Source organism: Trachemys scripta, chromosome 11 (assembly GCF_013100865.1).
Source record: "Trachemys scripta elegans isolate TJP31775 chromosome 11, CAS_Tse_1.0, whole genome shotgun sequence".
Taxonomy (NCBI): Eukaryota; Metazoa; Chordata; order Testudines; family Emydidae; genus Trachemys; species Trachemys scripta.
The window spans coordinates 56,500,588-56,528,020 of record NC_048308.1 but is presented as its reverse complement, the minus strand read 5'-3'; the positions used below and the strand labels follow the sequence as shown (position 1 = coordinate 56,528,020).

The 27,433-nt window shown below is 46.3% G+C and overlaps 1 protein-coding gene across 5 annotated transcripts; it reads right to left on the bottom strand.

The window, feature by feature from the left end:
- Positions 1 to 149: 149 nt before the first annotated feature.
- On the bottom strand, positions 150 to 21,431 carry LOC117884831 (caspase-8-like). Of its 5 annotated transcripts, XM_034785674.1 has the most exons (10): positions 16,279 to 17,192; positions 15,378 to 15,477; positions 14,315 to 14,697; positions 12,003 to 12,108; positions 9,692 to 9,830; positions 9,542 to 9,592; positions 6,274 to 6,341; positions 3,330 to 3,465; positions 1,859 to 2,360; positions 150 to 1,020 (listed from the first exon to the last, which is right to left on the bottom strand). In XM_034785674.1, exons 3-10 carry the CDS (start codon positions 14,617 to 14,619, stop codon positions 885 to 887), a joined length of 1,443 nt encoding a protein of 480 aa, XP_034641565.1. In that variant the 5' UTR covers positions 14,620 to 14,697; positions 15,378 to 15,477; positions 16,279 to 17,192; the 3' UTR covers positions 150 to 884. The 5 variants fall into 5 exon arrangements, with proteins under 5 accessions (XP_034641565.1, XP_034641563.1, XP_034641562.1 ...); XM_034785672.1 differs by lacking the exons at positions 15,378 to 15,477; positions 16,279 to 17,192 and adding an exon at positions 21,278 to 21,431; XM_034785671.1 differs by lacking the exons at positions 15,378 to 15,477; positions 16,279 to 17,192 and adding an exon at positions 19,161 to 19,309.
- Between the last annotated feature and the right edge of the window lie 6,002 nt (positions 21,432 to 27,433).

Here is a 27,433-nt window from a genome sequence, read left to right as displayed (position 1 = left end):
GGGCTGCACCTTCACAACTGACTTAATTCTTAGGCTGCTAAAAGCAGATGCTCTGAAATATGGAGGCTCTTGTGTCACTGTCTGACTGGCTATACTGGAGAGCAGTGTGTGAAACTGGAGAGTTAGTTTTATTGAGAACAGAAGCTGAATAAGTATAATGGACACTTTATTAAGAAAAGAACTTACTATGATGGTCAGGCAGGTTAATAGCAACAGTGCTTTGAAAAGGCACTTCTCGTCTAAGCCCTTGCCATATACTTTCAAAAAAAAAAAAAATTCCAAATCTATCTTGTTGGACTAAAATGTGTATCCTTATTTTCAGGGAGATAAAATTTTCTGAAACTTACTTTTATTTTTGTACAAGCTGATCATAACCTAACTACATGTGTACACAACCCTAAACTTGATTCTAAGTTAGTCAATATCTTGTTTTCCAAATTTGGTAGATAGTTCTCCCTGAAAAATACATCATTTGAAAAAGTGGCCAAGTGCCTCTATATTAATACCTGCTATCATCTACAGCAGTGTTTCTCAACCTTTTTGATACCAGGGACTGGCTTGCTCCCTTTCTAAACTGTGTCAGGGAAATATCAGGGACCGGTGCCGGTCCACGGACCGGTCGCTGAGAAACACTGATCTACAGGCACTGGTGAGAGCATTGAGCTATCCAGCAACCTGGTTGTACTCACAGTTCTGACAAAAAGTGAACACTTCTAATGAAATAGCCTGCTCTCTGGAAAGCTACGTTTAAAAAAAAAGGTATGTTTGTTCCCAAGCTGAGAGCACATACTGAAAGCTCTAATTTTGTAACAAACGAAAGTCCAGAACTGCCTGCAGACTTTTCCATAGCAGATTTCAAATTGGGGGTGACTACAGTTCCCTGTTCAGTTGACCGGGAAGATGAGTTTTTTCCTGAGTGTGAAACTGGGCTGTGGCATCTGCTTCCCTTGGTTCAGCCGGTCATTCTTCCTGCTCACCTCCCGGTTCACTGCTGTCAGGATCGAGAGAATATCCTCTCCTCTGCCAAAAAATTACAATCTCAGCATTAGCAACAGCAAAGGGGTTCACCTAACCTGCTGTCCACTAACACCTTTTGATTGCTTAAAGATGCTACTACATTATCCCATATCCTGATCAAAGCCAGCAGTGCTTGCTCTGTGGAACGAGCAAATAATGGATTTAACTTTATTATGCTACACTGAACAACTTACAATGGCTGTTCTGTAATTGCTGTCTTCTAAGCAAGTGAGTTGGACCCTATTTAGGTATTTCTCTTTGTATGTATGTAGGAGCAGTGTGTGCGTGAGATTCTCTCTATTATTTTATACAGAGAGAGACCTGTCTCTGTGTGTACAAATACATGGGTGTGTAGGTACATGCTCCCATCCCTGCCTCCATACATATATCCACAGATACCTGACTGAGGTGCAACTCACTTATGTAGGAGACAGCAATTATAGATCAGTTGTAATAGGATTTTATATTATACGTGTGTGTCACTGCTTCATCCTCAGATTTACACAACACTTGTATCAATGAGGGTTGTAGGGTACTCTCCCTACAATCACTCCAGGTGAGGCAGATGTGTGCAGACAACACCCAACCACCCCACTAATTGCACCACGTGTATAAAGCCTTGTCTACACAAGAAGCTAGCACTGGTTTAACTTGTCAGTTTAAAAACTGACATAGGTAAGGGTATCTGCATCTGTTTAACTAAATCACCGCTTAAGTTCAACAGGTGAAATTTTGTATAGACAAGGTGTAAGGCTAAGAATGAAGAGGTGACAAAATGTATGTACATGTACAAATCCGTGTTAATGCTTTTATGAATAAGATAGAAATAAGTTGTACTAACCGTGGACAGCTCTTCTCCAAGTGCTCGCACAGTGATTGTATATACCAGGTGCCCTGGGTTGTGCTTCTGTAGGAAACAAAATCTTTCATAGTGGCCATTCCAAGCAGGAAGTCTGCCTCATCTGGAATGCACTCCAGTTGAAATCTTGCATCTGCCTCTACAGAAGAATCCAGCTCTGCAGAATCTGTTTCTATATGTACCCCTCTCTGGAATGTGTCACCTTGGCAGGCCTGAATGAAGAACACTTTTGGTTTTCCAATAAGTGAGGGGCAGTTCATGCCAGTGAAAGAAGTGGTTAGTTCCTGGATAGGTGTTTCCTGCCCATCAGTACCAAATACGATGCCTTTATCACCATGGGAGAGGATGCAGCAAACAAAGCAGTCCCGGTCACGATGGTCCATGTTCCTGTAGACGTGCACTGTGTGACGGATTTGCTCTGCAGTGAGGTCTTTGTGTTCTGCTATCTCAAAGTGAAGTTTGGTAAAGACCTTTCTCAGAGCCGCTGGAGAGTAAACAGAAGGGGCAATGGGGGGAGACATTTTGTAACTTTTACTAAATAAATTAATCAGTAACTAAAGAGAATTAAGTTCATGCTTTTCCCCACACCCTTATACATTTAATTCCACACCCCCATCACTTATGTTTTCAGAGTGGGAATTTATCTCCGCTACCACAGCAATGAGTATGCGAGAGGAAAAGAGGGGATCTAAGGGCCTGAACGGTAGTGATCTGATATTGTCAATATTGTCATTCACAACTTGCATGATAGAGTAGAGAGCATACTTTATAAATTTGCAAATGAAATCTTTCTTGAAATGTGGTGCCCAGAATTGGACACAGTGCTCCAGCTGAAACCTCACCAGTGCCGACTAGAGCAAAACAATCACCTCCTATGTCTTATCTACAACCTTCCTGTTAATACATCCTAGAATGACATTTGCTTTTTTTCCCAATAGCATCACATTGTTGACTCATTAAATTTGTGATGCAGTATAATCCCCAGATCCCCTTCTATAATATGGCTGCCTAGCCAATTATTCCCCATTTTGTGTTTAGGCATTGGATTTTGTCTTCATAAGTTCAAAGACCTGCACTTGTCATTATTGAATGTTGTCTTACTGATTCCAAAACAATTCTTCATTGTATCAGGATCATTGTGAATTCTAATCCTGTCCTCCAAAGTGCTGGCAACCCCTCCTAGCTTGGTGTCAGCTACAGATTTTACAGGAGTACTCTCTACTCCATTATCCAAGTTGTTAATGAAAATATGAAATAGTACTGGATCCAGGACAGACCACTGGGGAACCCCACCTGATATATCCCATCTCAGTTTGACAGTGAACGCCGTGATAACTAGTTAAGTACATTTCATACAATAGGCCAGACCTCTTCCTCTTTCTCAGATTACTCCAATTTCCCTGGAGTTCACAGATATGCAACTGCGCCTGAATTTTTCTAGTCCTTGCTGTACCTGCATCGGCGTCTGTTCCGTTCCGGTCTTTTATGTTTTGAAGTTTAGGCACCTCTGATCTTGCTTTTGTAAAGTCATGATTGTTCAGGATCAGGCAGATTCCACGGGGCTGGCTGCTCATTTTGTACATGTCAGGCTGTTCGGGAAAACAGATGAACAACCACTCACAACCTGAGCTGCGGCAACCAGCCATTCACATTTCATATACTCCTGCTGCATGTCCAATGGGTTCAGCCTAATGCCCAGTTCCAGGGCACAGCAGCTGGAGAGCTGCACTAATGGGGCAGCCAACGATTCTCCCTACACCAACGTCTCTTCATTGCAGGCTCTGTGCCACCTGCTTCCCTCCTTGGTGTAGGGGGTGTGCTGAGGCCAGGATGCTCCATCAGCTACTTAGTCACCATGGCTGCAAGTGACATAACTTAGGGGCATCCCTTCCGCCTACCTCAACCACCTTCTTCTCTCCTCACATTCTTGCTCCAGCTCACCTATCCTTATCCTCACACAAAGTGCTCCTTCCCCGCTGTCTGATGTACAGGCCCCACCATCCCCGTCAGCTACCCCTCCAAACATTCCCTCACTGCTCACTTCACACCCATTATTCATCCTGCCCATTGTCTCCCTTGGTTTTCAGTCTGATTGCCTTTGCTTGTACCAGCCCATTTCCTTCCCCTGCCTCTGCTCTTCTCCACTTTACATTTAATTTTTTCTACCCATAAATCTCTCCCCGACCCTGCTCGTCGCTCCCACTCTCTCTGTCCAGTCCAGTCTCCTGCCCTCCCCCTTCTCCCCCCACCTCCTGTGAGATCTCACCCTGGGATCGCTTCCCACCCTCCCCTAGTATCTTCCCCCATTGGAGCCACCCCCGATAGTCCTTCTCCTCAATCATATCCTGCCTGCCCCTGACTCTTTCCCCCATCACACAGCTCCCTTCTGCTCCAGCATCCAGCCCTTCCCCATTCTACTGCATCACATCTCCCTCTGCCTTAATTCTGCCTCCAGCACCTTCTCAGTCTCCTCGTCCATGGCCACCTCCTGTCAGGGTTCACCCTCTGCCTGTTCTACATCCAGCCCAACCCCTTCCTGTGGCCCCCTCTACTCCCCTCAAAGGGGCCTGTCTGGTCATCTTCACACTCACACCTATGCTCTCCTTTTCCCCCAGTACTCCGAAGCCTTCCTGCCTCCACCGGGGACCCACAACAGGGGGACAGGCAGAGACAGGGCTATTAGGCCAAGAGCAGAAGGGAATGTTAGTACCCTCTGCTGTCCAAAAGTGAAACTGCAGGGTTTACAGCCAAAGGAACATTTTTACCTGATTTTTTTCTCTGTTAGCAGCTTCTCTCCTTATTCATTACTCATAGCTCATGCCCCTTCCTGTGGCATTTGGGGGGTGATCCAGTGGTATTGCTGGAGGCTCCAGGGCTAGGCTGAGTTGCCACCCTCCAGCTTTGGCCACCCTGCTGCAAGCCCCAGCAGCGCTCTTTGCCTCCCCACCCCCCCAGGGTATTTTTGGTAAGCGTCAGGGACAGGTCGTGGGCTTCTGTGAATTTTTTATTGCCTGCAACTTGTCCCTGACTTTTACTAAAAATGCCCATGACAGAATCTTAACCTTAATCGTGAGAATCCCTCGACTCACAGCCGGAGGAAGGGGAGCTGTGTAGGAGCCCCCACGCACCTGGCAGGGACTGGATCCTCTCAGGGTTTTTTTCCCCTTCCAGCCTAGCTCTGTTGCAGGGATTGCCCAGCACTGGCCTGATAGCTTCCTCCTTGTCCTTATACTCTCCCTCAGAAGCCTCACTGAACATTTCTGCATTGGAGTTGTGGCTCCTGAGGGCAGGAAGGGCCTGGGCCCTAGCAGCACAAGGGTCAGATGGCTGGGACCAGACAGGGCATACCTCCCTTGCTGTAGAGCCTGCAAATGCTTTTTCAGAGAGAGGACCACTGCTTAGATTTAAAACGGGATGTTTACGGGATAGCTTTGCCTTTCCAGAGCAGGGGCAGAGGACTCCAGGAGGGAGGCAAGGTGGCTGAAACCACCATGCTGCTTTTCACTAGATCCAAGGGCAGAGGAGGAGGAAGATTAGAAGTCTCAACTGCACAATAATGAATAAAAACAAATTTTTAAAATAAAATTGACAGGAGAAACTGATCCACCACCATGTTCCACCTGAGACTGGCGCCCTGAGCTGAAGGACGGAGACCAGTCCTGGAGCCTCCAGCAACAATGCACCACCTCCACGGGTAAGGTCAGCCCTGAGTAACAAATGAGGAGAGACACCTGTGCAACAGCAACTCCTGTAGGGTATCTGGAGAGGCTGAGCGTGAAGTAGAGAAACAGGGCCTTATAGAGCTGCCATCTCTATAAAACTGTAGCATTCTGTTCTTATAATGAATGGCAATATTTGGAAGCATCAAATGGGCTGGGGGTCAGGATGAGATATTTAGCAGGATAGCTGCTGATCAAAATTTTCATCTTTGTTTAAAAGAAAAACCCAACCATCCAACCCTAACACAGAGCCACTCCACTCTCTGGCACTGCTTATCAGTGTTAACTCTCTCTGCCCTTCCTCTGTTCAAGAAATGGGCCCCTTCCAGCTACCCTGTGAAACAAAAGACTTCAAATAACAGATTTGCTGAAGCTTAATAACTGTGCCCCATTCTGCCTGTGCCCCAACTGACACAGCTTCAGAAGAACAAATATCCCATAAGTGACCTGTTTCCGCCTCACAGACAGCCTCTCTGCACAGACAAAAAAACTCGCATCAAAATTTCCAGCTCATGCCAATCATTGAAAGGCTATCATCTGTTGCCACAAGCTTGTAGGGTTTTGTTTTCATAGACAGATCTGTCTGCTGCTTGATACTCTCCCTTCCTACCATCTGCCCAACACAACAATATCCCATATACAGCCAGATTCCCTAAAGTAACTTTAATGCTGATTTACCTGCTGGATTTCTTCTTGGATGCCTGGAGAATCCGATGCAGGTTGAGAAGGCCAAGGGCTGTCCTGGACTAAAATAATCCAGAAAGAGACAGTCAGGCATAGAACTAGGTAAGGCATAACATTTTATCATCTGGGAAATTGTTACTTTAAAAGGTCCACTAGTCTGCTCTTGAGACACGTGTGTAATTCCTGTTAGCAGCAATGCAAGTACAATGAGTAAGTGCTACCCTCTGACTTCAGTAAGGTGTGCGGAGGGGTTAGTTGCAAAAAGTTTTTTGTTTCAAAGTAGATGAACTGGAGTAAAATGACACAGGAATTGATCCTGTGCCAACTGGAAAAAAAATTACAAAAATATTAGGAGCAGGCCCCTAATATTTCGCTTCTTGTGTATCAAGGTTCGCTGCTAGGATAATAGCTATTTATCTAATGGGTTTTTCATCCACTCTCACAACTGTGCTGGCAAGCCAAATACTTAACTGGTAAAGCTATTTATCCAATAGGAATTTCAACTCCCTATCTACTGTACTGACAAAAGCCAAAGTACGGGTAAAGCATGAATTTTCAATGAATTTTCTATGCTTCAAGAATGGCTCCCTAGTCCTTTCCTATTTTGGTACATAATGGTGAAACCATTACATGGTAAGTGAGTAGCTTTAAAATCACAGGGACTTTCTGCACGGACCCTGACAACTGGATCTATAGCACCCACTCCCTTTCTGGATAACACCAGATTAACTCTATGAAATCTCCCTGCTTCCAGGAATGGATTTTGGAAGTTTCAGTGTGCCACCACCAAAAAATGTATAGAATGAAAAATAATACCACCTCCCTGGCAGCTAGTGTTCTGCAACTATAGATCACAAAATACTTTTAAAAGGAGATCATTATCATTATCCTCCACTTTACAGAGCTGCCCAAGGTCACCCAGCAGGCCACAGACAGAGCTGGTATTAGAACAGAGATCATCCAAGTCCCAATACAGTGCTCTATCCAATAGGCCACATAGTCTGCTGGGGAGGCAAAGATTTCTTAGAGTCCTTAACTAGATACACTGATATTAAATAGATCATTTTTTCCTTGCACTCCTTGGGGCCCAGAGCCTGCATCAGTTTCTGTGCAGCATCTCAGTAAAGTCAATGAGACAGCACATGGATCTGTGCCTGAGGCAGGACTACAGACTGTGTATAAAATAAAATACCTGCTAAAGACAGCAGGCATCTCTGATACTCCTTGCATATTCATTGCAATAAAGAGCATTTTTAAAAGAAAATCTCATAGACTTTAAGGTCAGAAGGGACCATTATGATCATCTAGTCTGACCTCCTGCACAACGCAGGCCACAGAATCTCACCCACCCACTCCTGTAACAAATCCCTAACCTATGCCTGAGTTATTGAAGCCCTCAAATAATAGTTTAAAGACCTCAAGGTGCAGAGAATCCTTCGGCAAGTGACCCGTGCCCCATGCTGCAGAGGAAGGCGAAAAACCTCCAGGGCCTCTGCCAATCTGCCCTGGAGGAAAATTCCTTCCCGACCCCAAATATAGCAATCAGTTAAACCCTGAGCATGTGGGCAAGACTCACCAGCCAGCACCCAGGAAAGAATTCTCTGTAGTAACTCAGATCCCACCCCATCTAACATCCCATCACAGACCATTGGGCATATTTACCTGCTAATAATCAAAGATCAATTAATTGCCAAAATTAGGCTATCCCATCATACCATCCCCTCCATAAACTTATCAAGCTTAGTCTTGAAGCCAGATATGTCTTTTGCCCCCACTACTCCCCCTGGAAGGCTGTTCCAGAACTTCACTCCTCTAATGGTTAGAAACCTTCGTCTAATTTCAAGTCTAAACTTCCTAATGTCCAGTTTATATCCATTTGTTCTTGTGTCCACATTGGTACTAAGCTTGAATAATTCCTCTCCCTCCCTGATATTTATCTCTCGGATATATTTATAAAGAGCAATCATATCTCCCCTTAGCCTTCTTTTGGTTAGGCTAAACAAGCCAAGCTCTTTGAGTCTCCTTTCATAAGACAGGTTTTCCATTCCTCGGATCATCCTAGTAGCCCTTCTCTGTACCTGTTCCAGTTTGAGTTCATCCTTCTTAAACGTGGGAGACCACAACTGCACACAATATTCCAGATGAGGTGTCACCAGTGCCTTGTATAACGGTACTAACACCTCCTTATCTTTACTGGAAATATCTCACCTGATGCATCCCAAGACCGCATTAGCTTTTTTAACCGCCATATCACGTTGGCGGCTCATAGTCATCCTGTGATCAACCAATACTCCGAGGTCCTTCTCCTCCTCTGTTACTTCCAACTGATGTGTCCCCAATTTATAACCAAAATTCTTGTTATTAATCCCTAAATGCATGACCTTGCACTTTTCACTATTAAATTTCATCCTATTACTATTACTCCAGTTTACAAGGTCATCCAGATCTTCCTGTATGATATCCCAGTCCTTCTTTGTATTAGCAATACCTCCCAGCTTTGTGTCATACGCAAACTTTATTAGCACATTCCCACTTTTTGTGCCAAGGTCAGTAATAAAAAGATTAAATAAGATTGGTTCCAAAACTGATCCCTGAGGAACTCCACTAGTAACCTCCTTCCAGCCTGACAGTTCACCTTTCAGTATGACCCGTTGTAGTCTCCCCTTTAACCAGTTCCTTATCCACCTTTCAATTTTCATATTGATCCCCATTTTTTTCAATTTGGCTGCTAATTCCCCATGTGGAACCGTATCAAATGCCTTACTGAAACTGAGGTAAATTAGATCCATTGCATTTCCTTTGTCTAAAAAATCTGTTACCCTCTCAAAGAAGGAGATCAGGTTGGTTTGGCACAATCTACCTTTTGTAAAACCATGTTGTATTTTGTCCCGATTACCGTTGACCTCAATGTCCTTAACTACTTCCTCCTTCAAAAATTTTTCCAAGACCTTGTATACTACAGATGTCAACCTAACAGGCCTATAGTTACTCGGATCACTTTTTTTCCCCTTCTTAAAAATAGGAACTATGTTAGCAATTCTAACTAGAGTAACCATGAAAAAAAAAAAAAAAAAAAGGGTCTTTAAAACAGTGGGTTTGGTTAGACATGATCAAATAAATAGAGCTCACTTTGTAACTATATATAGAGGTGGGGACAAGACAGGTAGGTGGATTAAAAAGAATGTGACAGATGTGGGGGGAAAAGGTGAAAATTAATTAAAGTTCTAAATGGCATCTCCTTAGAAGCTAATCTGTCAGTTACCTTCAGAGACTCCTGTTTGGTCTCCAGGTCTTTCCGTGATGTACATTTCCACTGCATACGAAAGAAATTCATTGTTTAGCTATAGATGCTTAGCATATTAAACTGATCTGTCAATTCAAAAGTAACTGATGTGAAAGAAGCCATTTTTACCATTTCGGTCTAATTCATACTCTTCAATTTTCTTCAGAAGGCTTTTGTCAATTTTCTCACAAATAATCTTGAGGGTTTCTAGGTTTTCTTCTGCCAATAGTCCCTTCTTCTCCATCTCAATGAAAACATCAATCAGTGTCTGGGCAATTAGAAAGACAACTTCCTGTTAGAGATAGAATTTACTTTCCCTCCACATTCTCCAGTCTAGAGGCACCTCTTCTTGTGGAGCCATATCCTCAGAGGCACTGATCATCCTCCACACCACACCACTGTGAATAGAGGCTACTCAGACCCGGGTAGGATGGAGCCCACAGTGGTGATCTCATATTTATACTGCGCTGTTCATTTAAAGGATTCCCAAGGGGCACTAACTAACGATTGCTTAACTACGTATTGGAATCACTTCAACTACCCCTCAAGAGCAGCTACCTCTGGAGGGAAAACAGGCAGAGGGGTCTTAACAGCAAAAAGTGCAGTGGAACACAGGCAGGCAGAACAACAGGGCCCCATAGGAATCTGATCATGCCTGAGCATTCATCTGACTCAGCAGAAGGAACCAAGACCTCAGTTCCATCTCTCATCAAAAGATGATTCCTCCAACAGAGCAGAGCCCCCATCTCCATCTCAGATCTGACGTGACTTCTTTGTGTATTTTTCTTTGTAATGAGAGAAAATGAAGTGTTCAATCCTCTTGGGTGTTGTGGATTGGGAGAGCAGAGGAATAGAGTGGGGCAGCCATGCCTGCATGCTTCGTAGTTGCTGTTTTCATTGGTTTCAGTAAATCTCCCACAATGGCCTGGACCAAGGAAGTCTGAATTATGCAAGTTAGTTAAGGCTATGTTTTAGTCATGGATATTTTTAATAAATTCAGGGGCAGGTCATGGGCAGTAAACAAAAATTAATGGCCCACAACCTGTCCATGACTTGTACGATATACCCCTAACTAAATTGGGGGGGGCCAGCCCAGGGGTGCTGAGGTGCTCGGGGGGGAGAGGGTGAGGGCAGGCCAGGGGTGTTGCAGGTGCTGTGGGGGGGAGAGTGGGGGCAGGCCAGGAGGCACCACAGGTGCTGGCGGGGACAGCCCGGGACCCTGCTGGTGCTGGGGGGGTGGGTGGCAGCCCAGGACCCCCGCTGGTACTGGGAGGGGGTGGGGAGTGGGCAGAGATTGGTGGGCCAGCAGGCTCCCTACCTCGCTCTGCACCTCCCCAGAAGCAGCAACATCCCCCTCCCTCAGCTCCTAGGCGGAGGCATGGCCAGGCAGCTCTGCGCACTGCTGCTGCCTCTGCCTCAAGCGCCAGCTCTGGAGCTGCCATTGACTAGGAACTGTGCCTGCAGGCGGAGGCAGTGCAGAGCTGCCTGGCCACGCCTCTGCTTAGGAACTGAGGGAGGGGAATGTCACTGCTTCCAGGGAGCCCCCCGCGGTAAGCACCACCCAGAGCCCTCGCCCCCTCCCAGGCCCCTGCCCCCTCCCACACCCGTTTCCAAACTTCTGCTGCTGCTGGGGGAGGAGGGTACGATGGCCCGAGACTGCCCCAGCAGCGGCTGGTGCGACTGGCCCAAGGGCAACCAGAGCTGCTTAGGTGGCCCCCGGACCAGCCGCACCGGCCACTGCAGAAGTCACGGAGGTCCCGGAAAGTCACAGAATCCGTGACTTCCATGACAAACTCGCAGCCTTAAAGGTAGCGTGCTTCAATAGTTAGGGCACTAGGCTGGAAGCTGCTGTTCCACTGACTCACTGCACCTGATCTGAATAAATCACTTAATCTCTGTGCCTCCATTTCCTCATCTATAAAATGGGGATATAGTGCTCACCCACATTCGTACAACACTTTGAGGTCAATGGAAGAAAAGCACTAAGTATTATTTTATTGACTAATAATCCTTATTGATAAGAGCCATTTCTTTTGATTAACTGGTTAAGTGTCTGAGAAGGATGACAGCCACTTAACGGGATCTGGTGACAAAAGCACTCTACGTGTGTGTTCTACCCTTTCCCCTCTACTGTCTCTATTTTGTCTATTTAGATTATAAGATCTTCAGGGCAGGGAATTGTCTACTGCTCACTTTGTTTATACGCTATCTAGCACAATAGGGCCGCAGTCTGGACACTACAGTAATAAATATGATTAATAATAATGAAGCATATACGTCATCTAGTCCCTAGCCAGAAATATTCCTGACTGGAGGTGGGAGGAAGGGAAGCGGTGTTAAGATGTGGAAACATAGGGTGGCCATTCCCAAAGAAGCCCTGTTCTCCCACTACACCCTAAACAACTTCTGGATCTGCTAAAAGTAATGAAACTATTCTTACCATCTCGTTGTCCAGCTTGCACTTTGGAAGCTCTTTGATCAGAAGAAACTTCAAAGATTTCAACTCATCTGTTGTTATGTTTTCTGAGAGCTGGAAGAGCAGGTACCTGGTGGGAAAACAGGGAGTTGCTTCGCTCAGTATGAGCCAGTTGGTATCCTAGCTTTATTTAATACTGTGCTGGCAAGCTGCTGAGAGCTCACTAGAAGCAAACATGGCACAAAATGTGAAAACTGTATGATATACACACACACAAAATGTATTTTTTTCCCCACACAGACACAAATGTTAACACAAAGGAAATTGATTTTTTTAACCTCACTTGGTCCCAGGACAACCTGGAATTCAAACACTTTTTATGCAGCCACAATGAGTTAGTTTTTAAAAACTAAGCTAAGCTGCCCAACCAAAACCCAATATGGACTGATGGATTTTACAGTTCAGTTATTAGTCAATGCTGTTTCTCAGTTTTCATCACTTACCAGTAACTCCCCAAGTTCCTAACCTGCTATAGTCTATGATAAATACACTGCAGTCATATCAGATCAGTTTACACTGCAGTCATATTTATACGGGCAGGTGAATGCCCACAGAGATGCTTTGTTCCAGATCTATCTTACAGCCATCGTTGAGACCCTCAGTGGAGCTGAAAACCTCAAACTGGGACCATTCGTGTGTGTGTGTGTGTGTGTGTGTGTATTTTAATCAAATTCATAGAATGAAATCCAAAGTTTGTCCTGCAGCACTGTGGAGGCAATGTAACTTGCAGATGCACCAAAAGCAAGCATGGATCTTTAAACATCTGGGACCGTTAAACAGCTATACAGGATGCTACTGAACTACTGACAGGCAACTTTAAAGGCAGATGCTGGTGGAGAAGGGTATCCTCCTTTACTGAACTCTCAGGACAGAAGCACACGTATTGGTGAGAGGGAAGGGAATGGAAGGAAGGATGGATTTGCATTGTGTGCATGTTATCTCAGACCACAGCCAGGGACTACTGTACAGCCGAGTCTCCACTCAGTCAATGAGCAATAAGGATGGATGGCAAACTCAAAACCAGAGCTGGGCAGATGTCAGGTGGGGGCCCTTAGGGAATGGTGCTTTTCACTGTCTGAAAAGGTAGTCTGAAAGGCAGGCTAATATCAGTATGGGAGGCAGACAGCTGCTGTAGATTCTGCGCATGACACCTTCTCTCAGGAGCAAGCAGCTAATCTAACTCAACCAGCTCTAGAATCAGGGATGTACTGAACTGTCCTAACTAGACAGACAATGAATACAGGCCTCCTGCCTCCGTTTCCTTGTAAATCCCACCTTACAGCAATTACTCCCCATGCTCCACATCAAGGAGAGCCACTTCTAGCAGCCAAGTGCACTCTCCTTGGATTCCAGCCTGCTGCAAAGAGGAATTTGTTTAATTAGAAAATGAAGATGCTGGTTTTCATTTTCAGGCTCAGGCCAGACACATCCACAACTCCAATTGAAACTTCGTACAGAACTGGGCCCTAAAGTGTTTAATGTCCAGACCAGGAGTTTGGTTTTCTGAAAATAGGATGCTCTCTAGTCTGAGCACTAATACTATGTAATCCTCCAATTTAAATAAACAGCTGCAGCCAAATCCTCAGTAAAACATGGAACAGCTCAGAAGACAATAGTGCAAAGACCTTTACTGCTTTTGCAGCTCTTGGTCCTAGTGCCAATTTGTGACGGCCTGGCCCCTGATATAAAGTAGACAGCCTCAGGGCTGCTCTATATTCTGACTGTCACCAATAGTCATTCTAGCATCTGGGCACACAAGTCGAGCTCATACCATCCAGGGATTTCCCCCCATTCTAGGAGAAGCCTCAGATGGTCACTTATGCCACATGTAAATCTGCTTTGCCCTGCTAGAACAATGCAAAGGCAGACTTAATTGGTCTGAGAATCTGACCCCTCTCCTGGGATGAATTAGTGTTTCCAATCTACTATTTAAAGGAATGCACAATTTATTCTGTCATTTATTATTTGTAAGTTGTTTAAGGTGCATCAGTGTCAGATTCACATACATTTACTGTACATTAACATGCACATGAAGGTAGCAATTTATTTATACACATTATGCAAAGGATTGCATAACTGTTTTGCAGACTTAATGTGGCTCCCATTAACGTCAATGGCAAAACTTCCATTGATTTTGCTGGGAAGAGGCTGAGGCCCTCAGAGAGCACTTATGGACAAACCAGAGGTACAAATCATATGCAAATCATTAACATAATTTATACTTAATTTTTCATGAGGCATTAGATCCCCCACCAATATGATACAGAGCTACCCACCTGAACTGAGATACCTTTGCCCTCCCTGGAATTTGAAGCTCCCTCTCCATCTCCTCTCTGCTGGAGCTCAGTTTATCAGTTAGGATGTCTATGCGGTTTATCCTGAACAGCAGCTCCTTTAAGAAGGACAAATTGTCTTCCTCCATCATGCCCTTTTCCTCGAGTGCTAGGAATAAGGCCTCAGGATCACGGATGCCTTCCTGCTTCCGCAGTGGAATGTGTTCCAGGCTTAGAAACTTCAGAGCCACCAGGTCTTCTGTGGCCAGAGCCTCACTGATGGTGTAGAGGAGCTTGTGGAAGTCCATCTTCCTCAGACAGCTGACAAAAAGTTATTTCAGTTGTAGATAAAAGGAAAGAAGGGTCCCAAGTGGCCTCTGTTTAGACTGTGAATAAGAAAACCGCTGTATGTATCTGGTATGGCAGCAATTTGCAAATAGTCTCATAATAAACTTTGTACCTATTTATTTTTTTATTCGTCCCTTGGAGCTGCCATGCCTTTATCAATTCTAGCATTAGGATTGCATACCACTGGGTCATCTACCTTAGTCAAGTACCTGCATTTGGCAATGGCCAGTACTTGGGATGCTGGAGAAAATGGCCCCTCATTCCCAATAAGGGCTTAATATCCTACACCAGGGGTCGGCAACCTTTCAGAAGTGGTGTGCCGAGTCTTCATTTATTCACTCTAATTTAAGGTTTCGCATGCCAGTAATACATTTTAACGTTTTTTAGAAGGTCTCTCTCTGTTTATAGTATATAACTAAACTATTGTCTTATGTAAAGTAAATGAGGTTTTCAAAATATTTAAGAAGCTTCATTTAAAATTAAAATGCTGATCTTATGCCGCCGGCCCGCTCAGTCTGCTGCCGACCTGAGGTTCCGTTCATCTAGGCTGGCAGCAGGCTGAATGGGACCGGCGGCCAGGACCGGGGCCAGCAGTGGGCTGAGCGGGGCTGGTTGCCGGGACCCCAGACTGGCAGTGGGCTGAGCGGCTCAGCCCGCTGCCACTCAGCCTGCTGCCAGTCTGGGGTCCTGGCCCTGCCCACATAGAGTGGATACCTACCTTCTCCCTGGTTTGAGTCCATTCTCTTCCTCTCTCTCTCTGCACTGAGCAGACGACTGGGAGTGAAGGAGCAGGTTGGGGTGTAGGGTCTGGCCAGGAGCTAGAATGAAGGAGGGGGCTCAGGGTTGGGGCAGAAGGTTTGGGTGCGGAGTGCTTACCTGGGCAGCTCCCATTTGGTGTGAGGGGTGCAGGTGGTGGTGCAGGAGCTCCCATTTGGTGCTTAGCGTGGGGGTGGGGATGGGGGGGTGCAAGAGTCAGGGCATGGGGTGTGGGGGGACTGGGTATGTGTGGGGGTGCAGGAGCCAGGGCAGGGTGTGTGTGTGAGGAGGGTGCAGGAGTCAGGGGAGAGGGCTGGGGGCATGTGAGGGGGGTGCAGGAGTCAGGGGAGAGGGCTGGGGGCATGTGAGGGGGGTGCAGGGATCACAGCAGGGGCTTGGGGGAGGTGGGGGGGGATAGGGCGGGGAGCGGGGTGGGAGTTGGGACTCCAGGGCTCTGGGAAGGGGCTTGTATCTGACGCTCAGGGGAGGAGTGCTGGGAGCAAGGACTCTGGATTCCTAGGTTTCCAGCTGGGCTCTAGCTATTCTAGGGGGTGGGGGGCAGACAGAGACTAGGGCTCTGGACTCCTGGGTTGTACCCTCAATGCTGGAGGGGAGCAGGGTCCAGTGACCTGGGGTGGGGAAAGAGGCGCGACCCAGCTGTTCCCAGGGTCCAGCAGACGGCGAGCCACAGCCCCCGGGTTCGGGCTGTGGGACGTGGCCTGCCCCAGTACAGAGCCGAGCTCATCCTGGCCCCGGGGCTCCAACCCTGGGGCAGCCTGCCTGAGTCCAGGGAGTGGAGTTGGCCATGCTCGGGGTGGGCTGGTGCACAGCGCATTTGGGACCTGGGACCCTTCCCCACTTACAGGCCTCGTGGGCGCTGCAACTCCTGTGGGGCCAGGTCCTTCTTCCTGCCCCCGCCGGTGGGGCTGCTTCCAGGGCCACTGACTCCGCGGACACCAGGTAGCGGTATGGACGTGCTAACCCGGAAACACAACCTCCCACTGGAAGTAACGGAGGTCAGGAAAGCATGTGCAAATGCTGGCGGGAGGGCCGGATTTTTAATGGCACGCTGCCGGGGTCCCGGCCACCGGCCCCACTCAGCCCAGCAGCGGGATGAACGGGACCCCGACAGGCAGCAGTGTGCCATTAAAAATCGGCTTGCGTGCCGTCTTGGGCACGCGTGCCATAGGTTGCCAACCCCTGTCCTACACCCACTGAAGTCGGTGATAAATCTCAATTGACTTCTGCGCATCTCCCGGAAGTGGCCGGCATGTCCCTGCAGCCCCTGGATGCAGGGGTGATCCACAGCTTCCATTGGACAGGAACTGCAGCCAATGGAAGCTGTGGGGGCAGCGTCTGCAGGCACGGGTGTGACAGTGTATCCCATAAGTCTTCATGGGAATATGCTTATGAATATATATATGATATAACTGGAATATGTTTTATGCTACATATGCCATGTAACACATCTATGTAAAGGTTATGATCTACGGAATACATTCCTCCTATTTGTATGCATGTATCATTTTTGTACTTGAAGTTAGTAATATGGCTGTATACTTGTTTGATTTCTATTGAAAAAGGAATGTGCAAATTAAATGCCCAATCAAGAACCACTTAAGCCAGCAATGAACTTTAAGATGCCAATCCACATCGGAGCTTTCCCAGGAATGTGGCTTGACTGGTTAGAAACTCAATCATGCGACTTGCCCATGTGACTCCATCTTGGAGCTGGACTTTGCATAGGAGAGAGGAGGGGGGTCTCCCCCCACAAGAGAAAGTCTATTTAAACTTGTGGGAGACCCCTCCATTTGGTCTTCAGCTGGCTAAAGAGAGAGCCTCTCCACCCCAAGGATACCTGAAAGAGACTGGAACAAAGGTCAGTAACTACAGGAGGTGAGAGTGATTGCTGGACCCAGACTAGGAGACTAGTCTGTAAAAGGAAGCTTACTGGAATTGGTGAGGTTTTTATCTGTACTCAGCTGTCTTACTGTATTAGACGCAGACTTGCGTGTTTTATTTTATTTTGCTTAGTAATTCACTTTGTCCTGTCTGTTACTACTTGGAACCACTTAAATCCTACTTTCTGTATTTAATAAAATCACTTTTTACTTATTAATTAACCCAGAGTATGTATTAATACCTGGGGGGGGCGCAAACAGCTGTGCATATCTCTCTATCAGTGTTATAGAGGGTGAACAATTTATATGTTTACCCTGTATAAGCTTTATACAGAGTAAAACAGATTTATTTGGGGTTTAGACCCCATTGGGAGTTGGGCATCTGAGCATTAAAAACAGGAACACTTCTGGAAGTTGCTTTCAGTTAAGTCTGCAGCTTTGGGGCAGGTGGTTCAAGACCCTGGGTCTAGTTGGAGCAGACTGGTGTGTCTGGCTCAACAAGATAGGGTGCTGGAGTCTCAAGCTGGCAGGGAAAGCAGGGGCAGAAGTAGTCTTGGCACATCAGGTGGCAGTTCCCAGGGGGGTTTCTGTGATCCAATCCATCACAGCAGGCACTGCGCAGAGCCACCTGGCTGCGCCTCTACCTAGGTACCAGTCATGCTGGCCACTCCTGGGAGCAGCGCGGAGCCAGGGCAGGCAGAGGGAACCTGCCTTAGGCCAGCTGCGCTGCCGACCGGGAGCTGCCTGAGATAAGCGCTACCCAGCTGGAGCCCACAGGCCGAACCCTCTCCTGTACCCCAACCCCCCCACCCCAGGTCGGAGCCCCCTCCTGCACTCTAACTCCCTCCCACACCCCAACCCCCAGCCCTGAGCCCCCTCCCACACCCTGAACCCCTTGGCCCCAGCTCAGAGCTCCTCCTGCATCCCCAGCCCCACTGCAGAGCCCGCACCCCCAGCCAGAGCCCTCACCCCCTCCTGCACTCCAACCCCCTGCCCCAGCGAGTGAAAATGAGTGAGGATGGGGAGAGCGAGTGGGGGGGGTGTTTGAAGTGGGGGGGGGTGTCTCAGGGCAGGGCAGGCGTTCAGTTTTGTGCCGTAGAAAGTTGGCAAGTCTGTGCCTTCCCCCTTATTTCACTCGCTGACTTCTGCCACCAGCCCTTCGGGGACAAGGCAGGGGAGGGCCAGGAAACCCGAAGCCACCGCTGGATGTAATCTCCAAGCGGCGCCTCTCGCCCCCTGACAGCACGAGCCCTGTGCCCCGCGCCCTGGCCCTTCCTCGGCACTTCTCCTCAGGTGCCTTTAAAGCACTTCACAAGGGCGAGTATGAGCCATTAGCCCCATTTTACAGCGGGGGACACTGAGGCACAGGGCCTCGCTCCAGTTCCCCCAGAGGCCAGCGCCAGGGACACCAGCCCGCGCCCCCAGGCCAGGGCTCCAGGCGCTGGGCCGCGCTGAGAGCCTCGAGCCGGGTACCCGGACAACGAGAACCCGCCTAACGCCAGAGGCCGCTCCCGCCCGGCCCGGCCCGGAAGCAGCGCGCCCGGCCCCCCCGAGCAAGGGGGCGCTGCCCCGCTGCAGCCTCTCCCGGGGCGCGCCCGCCAGCCCGGGCTTTAGCAGCCGGAGCGGCGCCCGCAGCTCCAGCCGGCTCCACCGCCTGCCTTCCCGGGCAGCCTGAGCAGCCGCGCCGCCTCCCCCAGCGCAGCGCAGCGCCGCGCCCAGCCCGGCCGCCCCGGGCCTCCCCCTGCCCCGCCACACGCCAGCAGCGACCGCCCGCAGAAGCCACCTCGGCGCCCTCGGCGGTCTAAAAACCTCCCTCCCCCGTCAATCAGGGCTGCCCGCCTCACCTGCCCCGCACGCTCATGCCGCTGGGGGCCGAACAGACGCGGCGCGGCGCTGGCTGGGATCCCAAGCCCAACCCTTTCAGAGGCGGGGAGCGGGGGCAGGGCCTGAGCTGCAGGGAAAGACATGCCCGGGCTGAGCCCCGGGCACACATGAAGCACTGGCTGGGCGGGAGAGTGGTGGCCCCAGCTTCTTGCCTTGGTGCTGGGTGCATTTCTCCACACACCCTGCCTGCCCCTTGGGGCCAGGTGCGCTGGGTGTTTTGTTAACCTTGGAAGTAGGGGAATGCAAAGTTCCTTCCTGCTGCTGGGAGATGACTCACGGGAGGTATCAAGTGCAGAGCTTAATTTGTGCCAGAGCTGATCCCTGGCATCTCTAGGCCTGGCCGATCACCTCTTGGCTTGGTAGTTCATAGCGTGAGCCCCAGCATCTCTTTCATTACAAATTAAACACTGATCAAATGTATATTGTGATTTTTTCCTCCTTCCCCTCCTCAATAAAAAAGTACTGGATCTTTAACAAAGATATCGCAAGTGTTTCTCAGGCATTTGAATTTAATAGCTACTATAAACCCAATAATCTGTCAATCTTCTGGCGTTTCAGGGTTACAAAATATCTGAATTTTCTAATTTAAAACAACAACGCAGATATGCCCAAACCCACCCCAGGTTTTCAGGCCTTCTTAATGCACCATAAAGAAGCAAAGTATGTTTTTTCACCTTAAGAAAATCAAGAGCAATGAAGAACTTTATCGATTAACACAATTTAAATGGAGTTTCATATCAAGTCAGTTTACAGCAAGCTGTATCCCAGTGATTCTCAAACTTTTGTACTGGTGACCCATTTGACATAACAAGCCTGTGAGTGCAACCCCCCCCCCCCCCCCCAATAAAAATACTTTTAAATATATTTTACACCATTATAAATGTTGGAGGAAAAGCAGGGTTTGGAGTGGAGGCTGACAGCTTGCGACCCCCCCCCCATGTAATAACCTTGTGACCTCCTTGGGGGGGCACCCCCAGTTTGAGAATCCCTGCTGTACCTAGTGCTTATAGTCAACTTTTAATGAATGTCCTTCTTCTGCGGTAAAATGGATTAGACACCACATGCCAAATATCAAAATCTTTAGTTAGTCCTAGGGCTGGCTTTAAGTACGTACTTAAAGTTAAGCACATGGCTTAAGTGCTTTGCTGACTCAGAGTCTTACTCCTTACTGATGAAACCATCTGTGCCATATCTTAAAGGAACATCCCCTTATTTGATGCCTTGTGTCCTATTTCCCATATCACTATAGAACCTTCTGTGTTGCCAAAAAGATGAGACTTTGAGCTCTTTGGGACAGGGATAATCTTTTTGTTCTGTAATTGTACAGCACCTAGCACCAGGGGATCCTAGTCATTGACTATGAATCCTAGGGACCATGGTAATACAAATAATAATAAATGATAATAGTAATACTTTGCAGGATATAAACAAATAGATGATTTTTAGGTTGTATGGCATCCTGTGTGTCTGTACAGTGCCAAGCAGATTACTGCTAAACAAGTAAAATTTCTGTATTTTCCACTCCATGCATCTGATGAAGTGGGTTTTGCCCACAAAAGCTGATGCCCAAATAAATGTGTTAGTCTCTAAGGTGCCACAAGGACGCCTCGTTGTTTTTGCTGATACAGACTAACACCACTCTGAAAAGTAAAAGTTCTGTATTTCTGATTTTTGCACTACAAGCAGAATATTATGTGCTGCTGTCCCTTAAAAATAAATTCTGCTGGCCTTTGTTCCTTGAAACACAAATGACCAGCCCAGTCCTTCTTCATGCAAACTCCCACTGACGTCAATGAGAGTTCACCAGAGTCACTGAGAACTGGGAGAAAGACCTCAGGCTTTAGCCTGAGATATTAATAAAAATATTATCCTGAGATTAATTTTAAAAAATCATTTCAGAAATAGCTGGCAATGTGTGGCGCCCAATGAGCCTTTTTTAGGCTGGAACAAAATTGCTTATGAGCAATCCGAGAGGTACCTTACTAAAGTGACAGCTGTATATTCACAGGCAGCATGAGTCACCTTTGAAAGGGCACCAACCGTTCTAAAGCCAGCTCCTGAGGTACTTGGTACTTACGTTTTAACTACAAAGTTGTCCCACCTCACGGTCTTCGCTGCAGTCGGTTCTCCAGGCTGCTTTTAAGGTTAGTGGTAACTCAGCCACATTTTCACATGAAGGCAAGCAGTATACACACAATCTAACTCAAGACTTCCTGGTCGCCTGGATTGCCTGGCTGCTGATGGGAAGTGTTATGCATTAAGACGCATGTTATTCCTGTAACCACATTGCTTGAGCAGTATGTTTTAAGGGGCGTGGCATGGGGGAGTCAGAGCCTTGTAATGTCATTTCCTTCTCCACCCCCACCCCCAAAAGATACACCACCCGGAAATCCTAACACACTTGTGAGCCATTTCACCATATTTTCAAAATCATAAACAAGGACAGTTTAGTGGTATCTGTTTTAGGGCTGTGGAATGCTCAAAAGTGCAGTTTTGGCGGGTTGTTTTAGTTGTGTGCTGGGGCCATTATGGCCAGCTTCTGACTCAACAGCAGTGATGTGCATATTCCACAGGACAGTGGATTTTTTTCAATCACTTCATGTCTGAATGAGCTGAACAGTCTTCAAATATGTTAAGGACTGTGATTAGTTGTTCTACATATCCACTGAAGGTAGGACAAGAAGTACTAGACTTAATCTGCAGCAGATAATTAGATATTAGGAAAAAAACTATAAGGATAGTTAAACTCTGGAATAGGCTTCCAAGGGAGGTTGTGGCATCACCATAATTGGACATGTTTAAGAACTGGTGGGAAAAACACCAGTCAGAGATAGTCTAAGACAGCGGTTCTCAACCAGGGATACACATACCCCGGGGGTAGGCAGAGGTCTTCTAGAGGGTACATCAACTCTTCTAGATATTTGCCTACTTTTACAATGCCTACATAAAAAGCACTAGCAAAATCAATGCAAACTAAAATTTCATAGGTTTCAGAGTAGCAGCCGTGTTAGTCTGTATCCGCAAAAAGACCAGGAGTACTTGTGGCACCTTAGAGACTAACAAATTTATTTCAGCATACGCTTTCGTGGGCTACAGCTCACTTCTTCAGATGCATAGAATGGAACATATAATAAGAAGATCTATGTATATATACACATACAGAGAACATGAAAAGATGGAAGTTGCCAAACCAACTCTAAGAGGCGAATTAATTAAGATGCGCTATTATCAGCAGGAGAAAAACTTTTGTAGTTATGAGCAAGATGGCCCATTTCAGACATTTGACAAAAAGGTATGAGGATACTTAATTTGGGGAAATAGATTCAATTTGTGTAATGACCTAGCCACTCCGAGGCGCTATGCAAGGCAAAGTTAATGGTATCTAGTTTGCATATTAATTCAAGTTCATACTGCTCTATATACTGAAATGTAAGTACAATCAATATGTATATTCCAACTGATTTATTTTATAATTATATAATTCTAATTAAATTAGAAAGTAAGCAGTGTTTCAGTACCCGTGTGCTGTGACTCTTTGTATTTTTATGTCTGATTTTGTAAGCAAGTAGTTTTTAAGTGAGGTGAAACTTGGGGGCACACAAGACAAATCAGACTCCTGAACGGGGTACAGTAGTCTGGAAAGGTTGAGAGCCACTAAGGTTTACATGGTCCTGCCTCAATGCCAGGGGCTGGATTTGATGACTTCTCAAGGGCCCTTCCAGCTCTCTATTTCTATCCAGAAACACTCAATGAGTGTTGGTAACATTCCTTCTGAGCTAATGAATAGCTTTGATAGCCTCCACATTTACTTGGCATTTCCTCTGCCCTTAAAAAACTGTTCATCACACTGAACACCCATTCCACTGGACTGTTTGTTCCTTGTAAACACAGAGAAAATTATACTCAGTATAGCATTACATCTTGAACAAGCATTTTACATGATCAAAGAAAAATGTTTTTTATAGATTAATAATAAATAATAATAATAATAATAATAATAAACCCTAGGACATCCTAGGTGTTCCAAAAGAAGATCCTATTACATCAGGTGAAAAACATAGACATAAGGTCATTTTAGGCATGTCAGGTGTGGGATATCTTCAGATCTGGGTTTTAGGCTTGGGCCAGTCTGACTGATTGCAAAGTCACATTTAACATTGTATTAACTCCTAATTTTCTAGTGAACACAAGTCCTGAAGGAAGAGCAGCTTTTGCATTAATTCTACAATCACATACTGCTGTGTAAATCAAGTGCAAATCCACGGATGTAAAACCAATGTAAGTAAAGGATGATTCAGGCCAAGGTAGGAATAAAGGTGCTGCCTGGAAAAAGTTTTCTACCTACAGAAAATCTGTGGCACTTAAAATAGCATATTGGGTGGGGAAATTCCCAAAGTGGTGTCATGGTGAGTAGTTGTTTTACTGCAAGAGAAAAAGATTGGGGGGAAGCCCACGAATGAAATTTAGGGACTTCCCAAACAAAGCAATGAAGCAGAATTTTCTACTCAAAAGTATTAGGACCACAAAAAACAAAACAAAACAAAACACTTTTCTGTTCAGTATGACTCTTGCTAACACTTATCTATCTGCCTATCTACACTGCTGCCTATCATAATAATATCTGAGGGTATGTCTACACTGCAATGCAAGCCCAGGCTGAGACTCAGGCTCAGGTGCTACCCCCCTTCTGTCTACACACAAATGTCTTGGATTGTGGCTCAGACCCAAGGTCATAGAACCTTTCGGAGGTGGAGGGTCTGAGCCTACGTCTAAAACAGGAACCAGGGTTCAAGCCCTATTGTTTCACCATGTAGACTCAGGCTCTGGGAGTCTGCCAGTGCTTTCCCACAACCCCTTAGGTGGGTTTTCTTTGTCCTCTCTAGCCCTCACCAGTTGACTCCCAGATAACAGAGGCTTCTCTGTTTGTTCAAGGACAGCTTGGTGTTTATTAACCCTTCCATTTTATTCTGATCGCTAAGATGCAAACACAATGAACATTCTTCTGACTTTGCCATGGCCACTAACCAGAATAAGTCCTTTTCCAAGCATGCTCCTGATTGCAGGAACATAGACAGATTTTGGTGAATCTCCGGTGTGAGGCGAGCAAGGCACTCAGTTTTAGTAAGAGTACCAGGAATGACTAGGCCTACCGGCAAATAGCAAAGATGCTGGCAGTGTTTACTGGACCAGTGACCAGTGCAGAGAGTGGATTAAGTGGCTCTAGACCAACTACCACCGAACCAGGGACCAGAACTGAACCTCGGAGCTCGCCCCATCATCACGCCTGTTTTACAAGGTGTTAAGATTTTTTTCCCACTCTGAACTTTAGGGTACAGATGTGGGGACCCGCATGAAAGCCCCCTAAGCTTATTTACCAGCTTAGGTTAACAGTAAGCTGCCACCACCAAGCGTGTTTTAAATTTTAGAGGAGAGCCACTTGGAACTTTGCCTTTTTTAAAATATTTTTTAAGTTTTTAACCCCCCCTTTTCTGGACAGATTTGAGACCTTACACCCCGTTTTTTGGGTAGGCTTGAGAGTATACCCTTACCAATTAGTTCTGGTGAACACAGATCCAAAACCCTTGGATCTTAAAACAATGAAAAATTAATTAGGTTTTTAAAAGAAGAATTTTAATTAAAGAAAAGGATAAAAAATATTTTTGTAAAATCAGGATGGAAAATAACTTTACAGGGTAATTAGATTTAAAGAGCCCAGAGGAACCCCCTCTCGCCTTACTTTTAAAGTTACAGAAAAGCAGGGATAAACCTTCCTTTAGCAAAGGAACATTTACAAGTTGAGAAAACAAAGATAAAACTAACACGCCTTGCCTGGCTGTTACTTACAAGTTTGAAATATGAGAGACTTGTTTAGACAGATTTGGAGAGCATGGATTGATGTTCCATTCCTTTTAGTTTCAAGAGCGAACAACCCCCAAAACAAAGAGCACACAAATAAAAGCCTTCTCCCTCCCCAAGATTTGAAAGTATCTTGTTTTCTTATTGGTTCTTTGGATTAGGTGTCAGCCAGGTTACCTGAGCTCTTTAACCCTTTACAGGTAAAAGGATTTTGGTGTTTCTGGCCAGGAGGGATTTTATAGTATTGTACACAGGAGGGTTGTTACCCTTCCCTTTATAGTTATGACACAAGGACTTGGACTAGATGTAGGGTACTGCACCGAACCCCGAACCAAGAGTGGTTCACGATGACCTGGTCAGCTGGGATGAATTTACGGCTGACATTCTGAACAGGGCTGAATAAAAGGAGAAAGGGACTTACAGAAAATGGAAAAGCAAGACAAGAGGCAAACAGAAAGGCTCAGACAGGCCGCACAGCTGTAGGAATGCTTTGTTCACACAGTTCAACTTGCAGCAGCGCTCTCCTGCCAAGACCAAAATCACCTTTCCTTCCCATTTGCCCCCCAGTGCCACTATGCCCCTCTCTTCTTAGAAAAATCCACAGCCACACATACAGTGGTATAAACCAATAACATTTCAAATATCTGCATCAAAACTTCTATTTTCCTGTTTCCACATCCAATTAACTCTCAAAATATAGATGCCCAGATTGAGCCCTGGTAAATCACCTAAAACCCATGGTCACAGAAGCAACAAATAAAATTCAAGATAAATCTCACTGCTGTTCTGTGAGGATTTCTCTTACTTTTATTACAGAACAACTATCGGCTCCTACCTCACTTAATCTCAGCATTTCCCGCTTTCCAACAGCATCCACATTCCAGACAACTGCATCTGAAAGTATATGCTGAGTAAGACCTTGGCTACACTTGCGCGTTACAGAGCAATAAAGCAGCCCCAGGCGCCCTAGCTCACTCCCCGTCCACACTGGCAAGGCATGTAGAGCGCTCTGACTCCGCAGCTACAGTGCTGCTGGTACTGCACATCGGCAAGTGGAATAACGTTTGCTGCACCCCTGCTGGAGCGCCGCAGCGTCAGTGTGGACGAGGTGTTGCATTACTGCGCTGTGATCAGCCTCCGGAAACGTCCCATAATCCCCTTAAGTCAAGTGGCCACTCTTGTCATTGTTGTGAAATCGGCTGCAGAAATGCGGAAATGCCCTTTCAAAGCTCCCTTGCGGAGAAGCCAGCTGCTTATCAGCTCTGAGAAAAGCAAATATTTACTGTTTGCTTTGAGTGAGTGAGAAAGAGGAGAGAGGGTGGAAGGTCTGAACTTACGAGACAGCGTGCTGACACACTCTTAGCACCCCAAAAACCCATTCTCTCTCCCCCCCACCTACACACAACACACTCCCTGTCACACTCCACTCCACCCCACCCCCATTTGAAAAGCACGTTGCCGTCACTTGCATGCTGGCATAGCTGCCCATAATGCACCGGTCCCAATGCTGCCAGTGCGCTTGAAGCTGTCAGTGTGGACAGACTGCAGCACTTTTCCTACTGTGTTCTACGAAGACGGATTTAACTCACAGTGCTCTACATCTGCAAGTGTGGCCATACCCTAAGTGTCAAGTAAGTGTCATGTGCAGCTGTTGTAATCCAATCTGAAGAATTTGCAAAGGAACTCCAAGTATAGGAGAGACAAGGCTAACCTCTAGAAATTTCACAGATTTAACCTTATCTTTAGGAATAGAAAAGAATGTTTAATTTAAAGGCATCATGACACTATTCTCTTAGTCACGAGGTTTATAAATGGAGCCTTACTATATTTATAAAGGATTAGTAAATGATTGATAGATGTTTTAATAAATAATCAAATGTTAGAATCCAACAGATCACTAGGTTGCTAATAACTATGGCATAATCATAACTCCTTCCACTGATGTGCTTATTACCCTCTGTAAGACATACTGCTCCTTTCTGTAACATAGCTAGGATGACGAGATGTCCCGTATTTAAGCCTTCCTGCAGGTGTCCTGACTTTTTCTTAAAAACGGGCAAATTGTCCTGTATTTTCTATCTCTTTCCCCACCCCCACCCCCACCCCCATCAGTACCCTTCACATGGAAGGAGCTAGAGAAGTGCAAAGTGTTATATTATCATCCTGTTCCTTGGTCACTGTCTGGGTGGATACAAATACATTTTTTTTAAAGTGCTAAACAAATTTGAATCTTCATAGGTGCAGAGAGAATATTTTCTTCATTTCAGTTTATTCAACTAGTTCAGTTCATGTACTAGCTCATTCAAAGTTAAGAACCCAATTGGAAGTTGAAAAAGGAGGAATGCTGTTTTTCTCTTCCACTCTATGAATAAAAAGT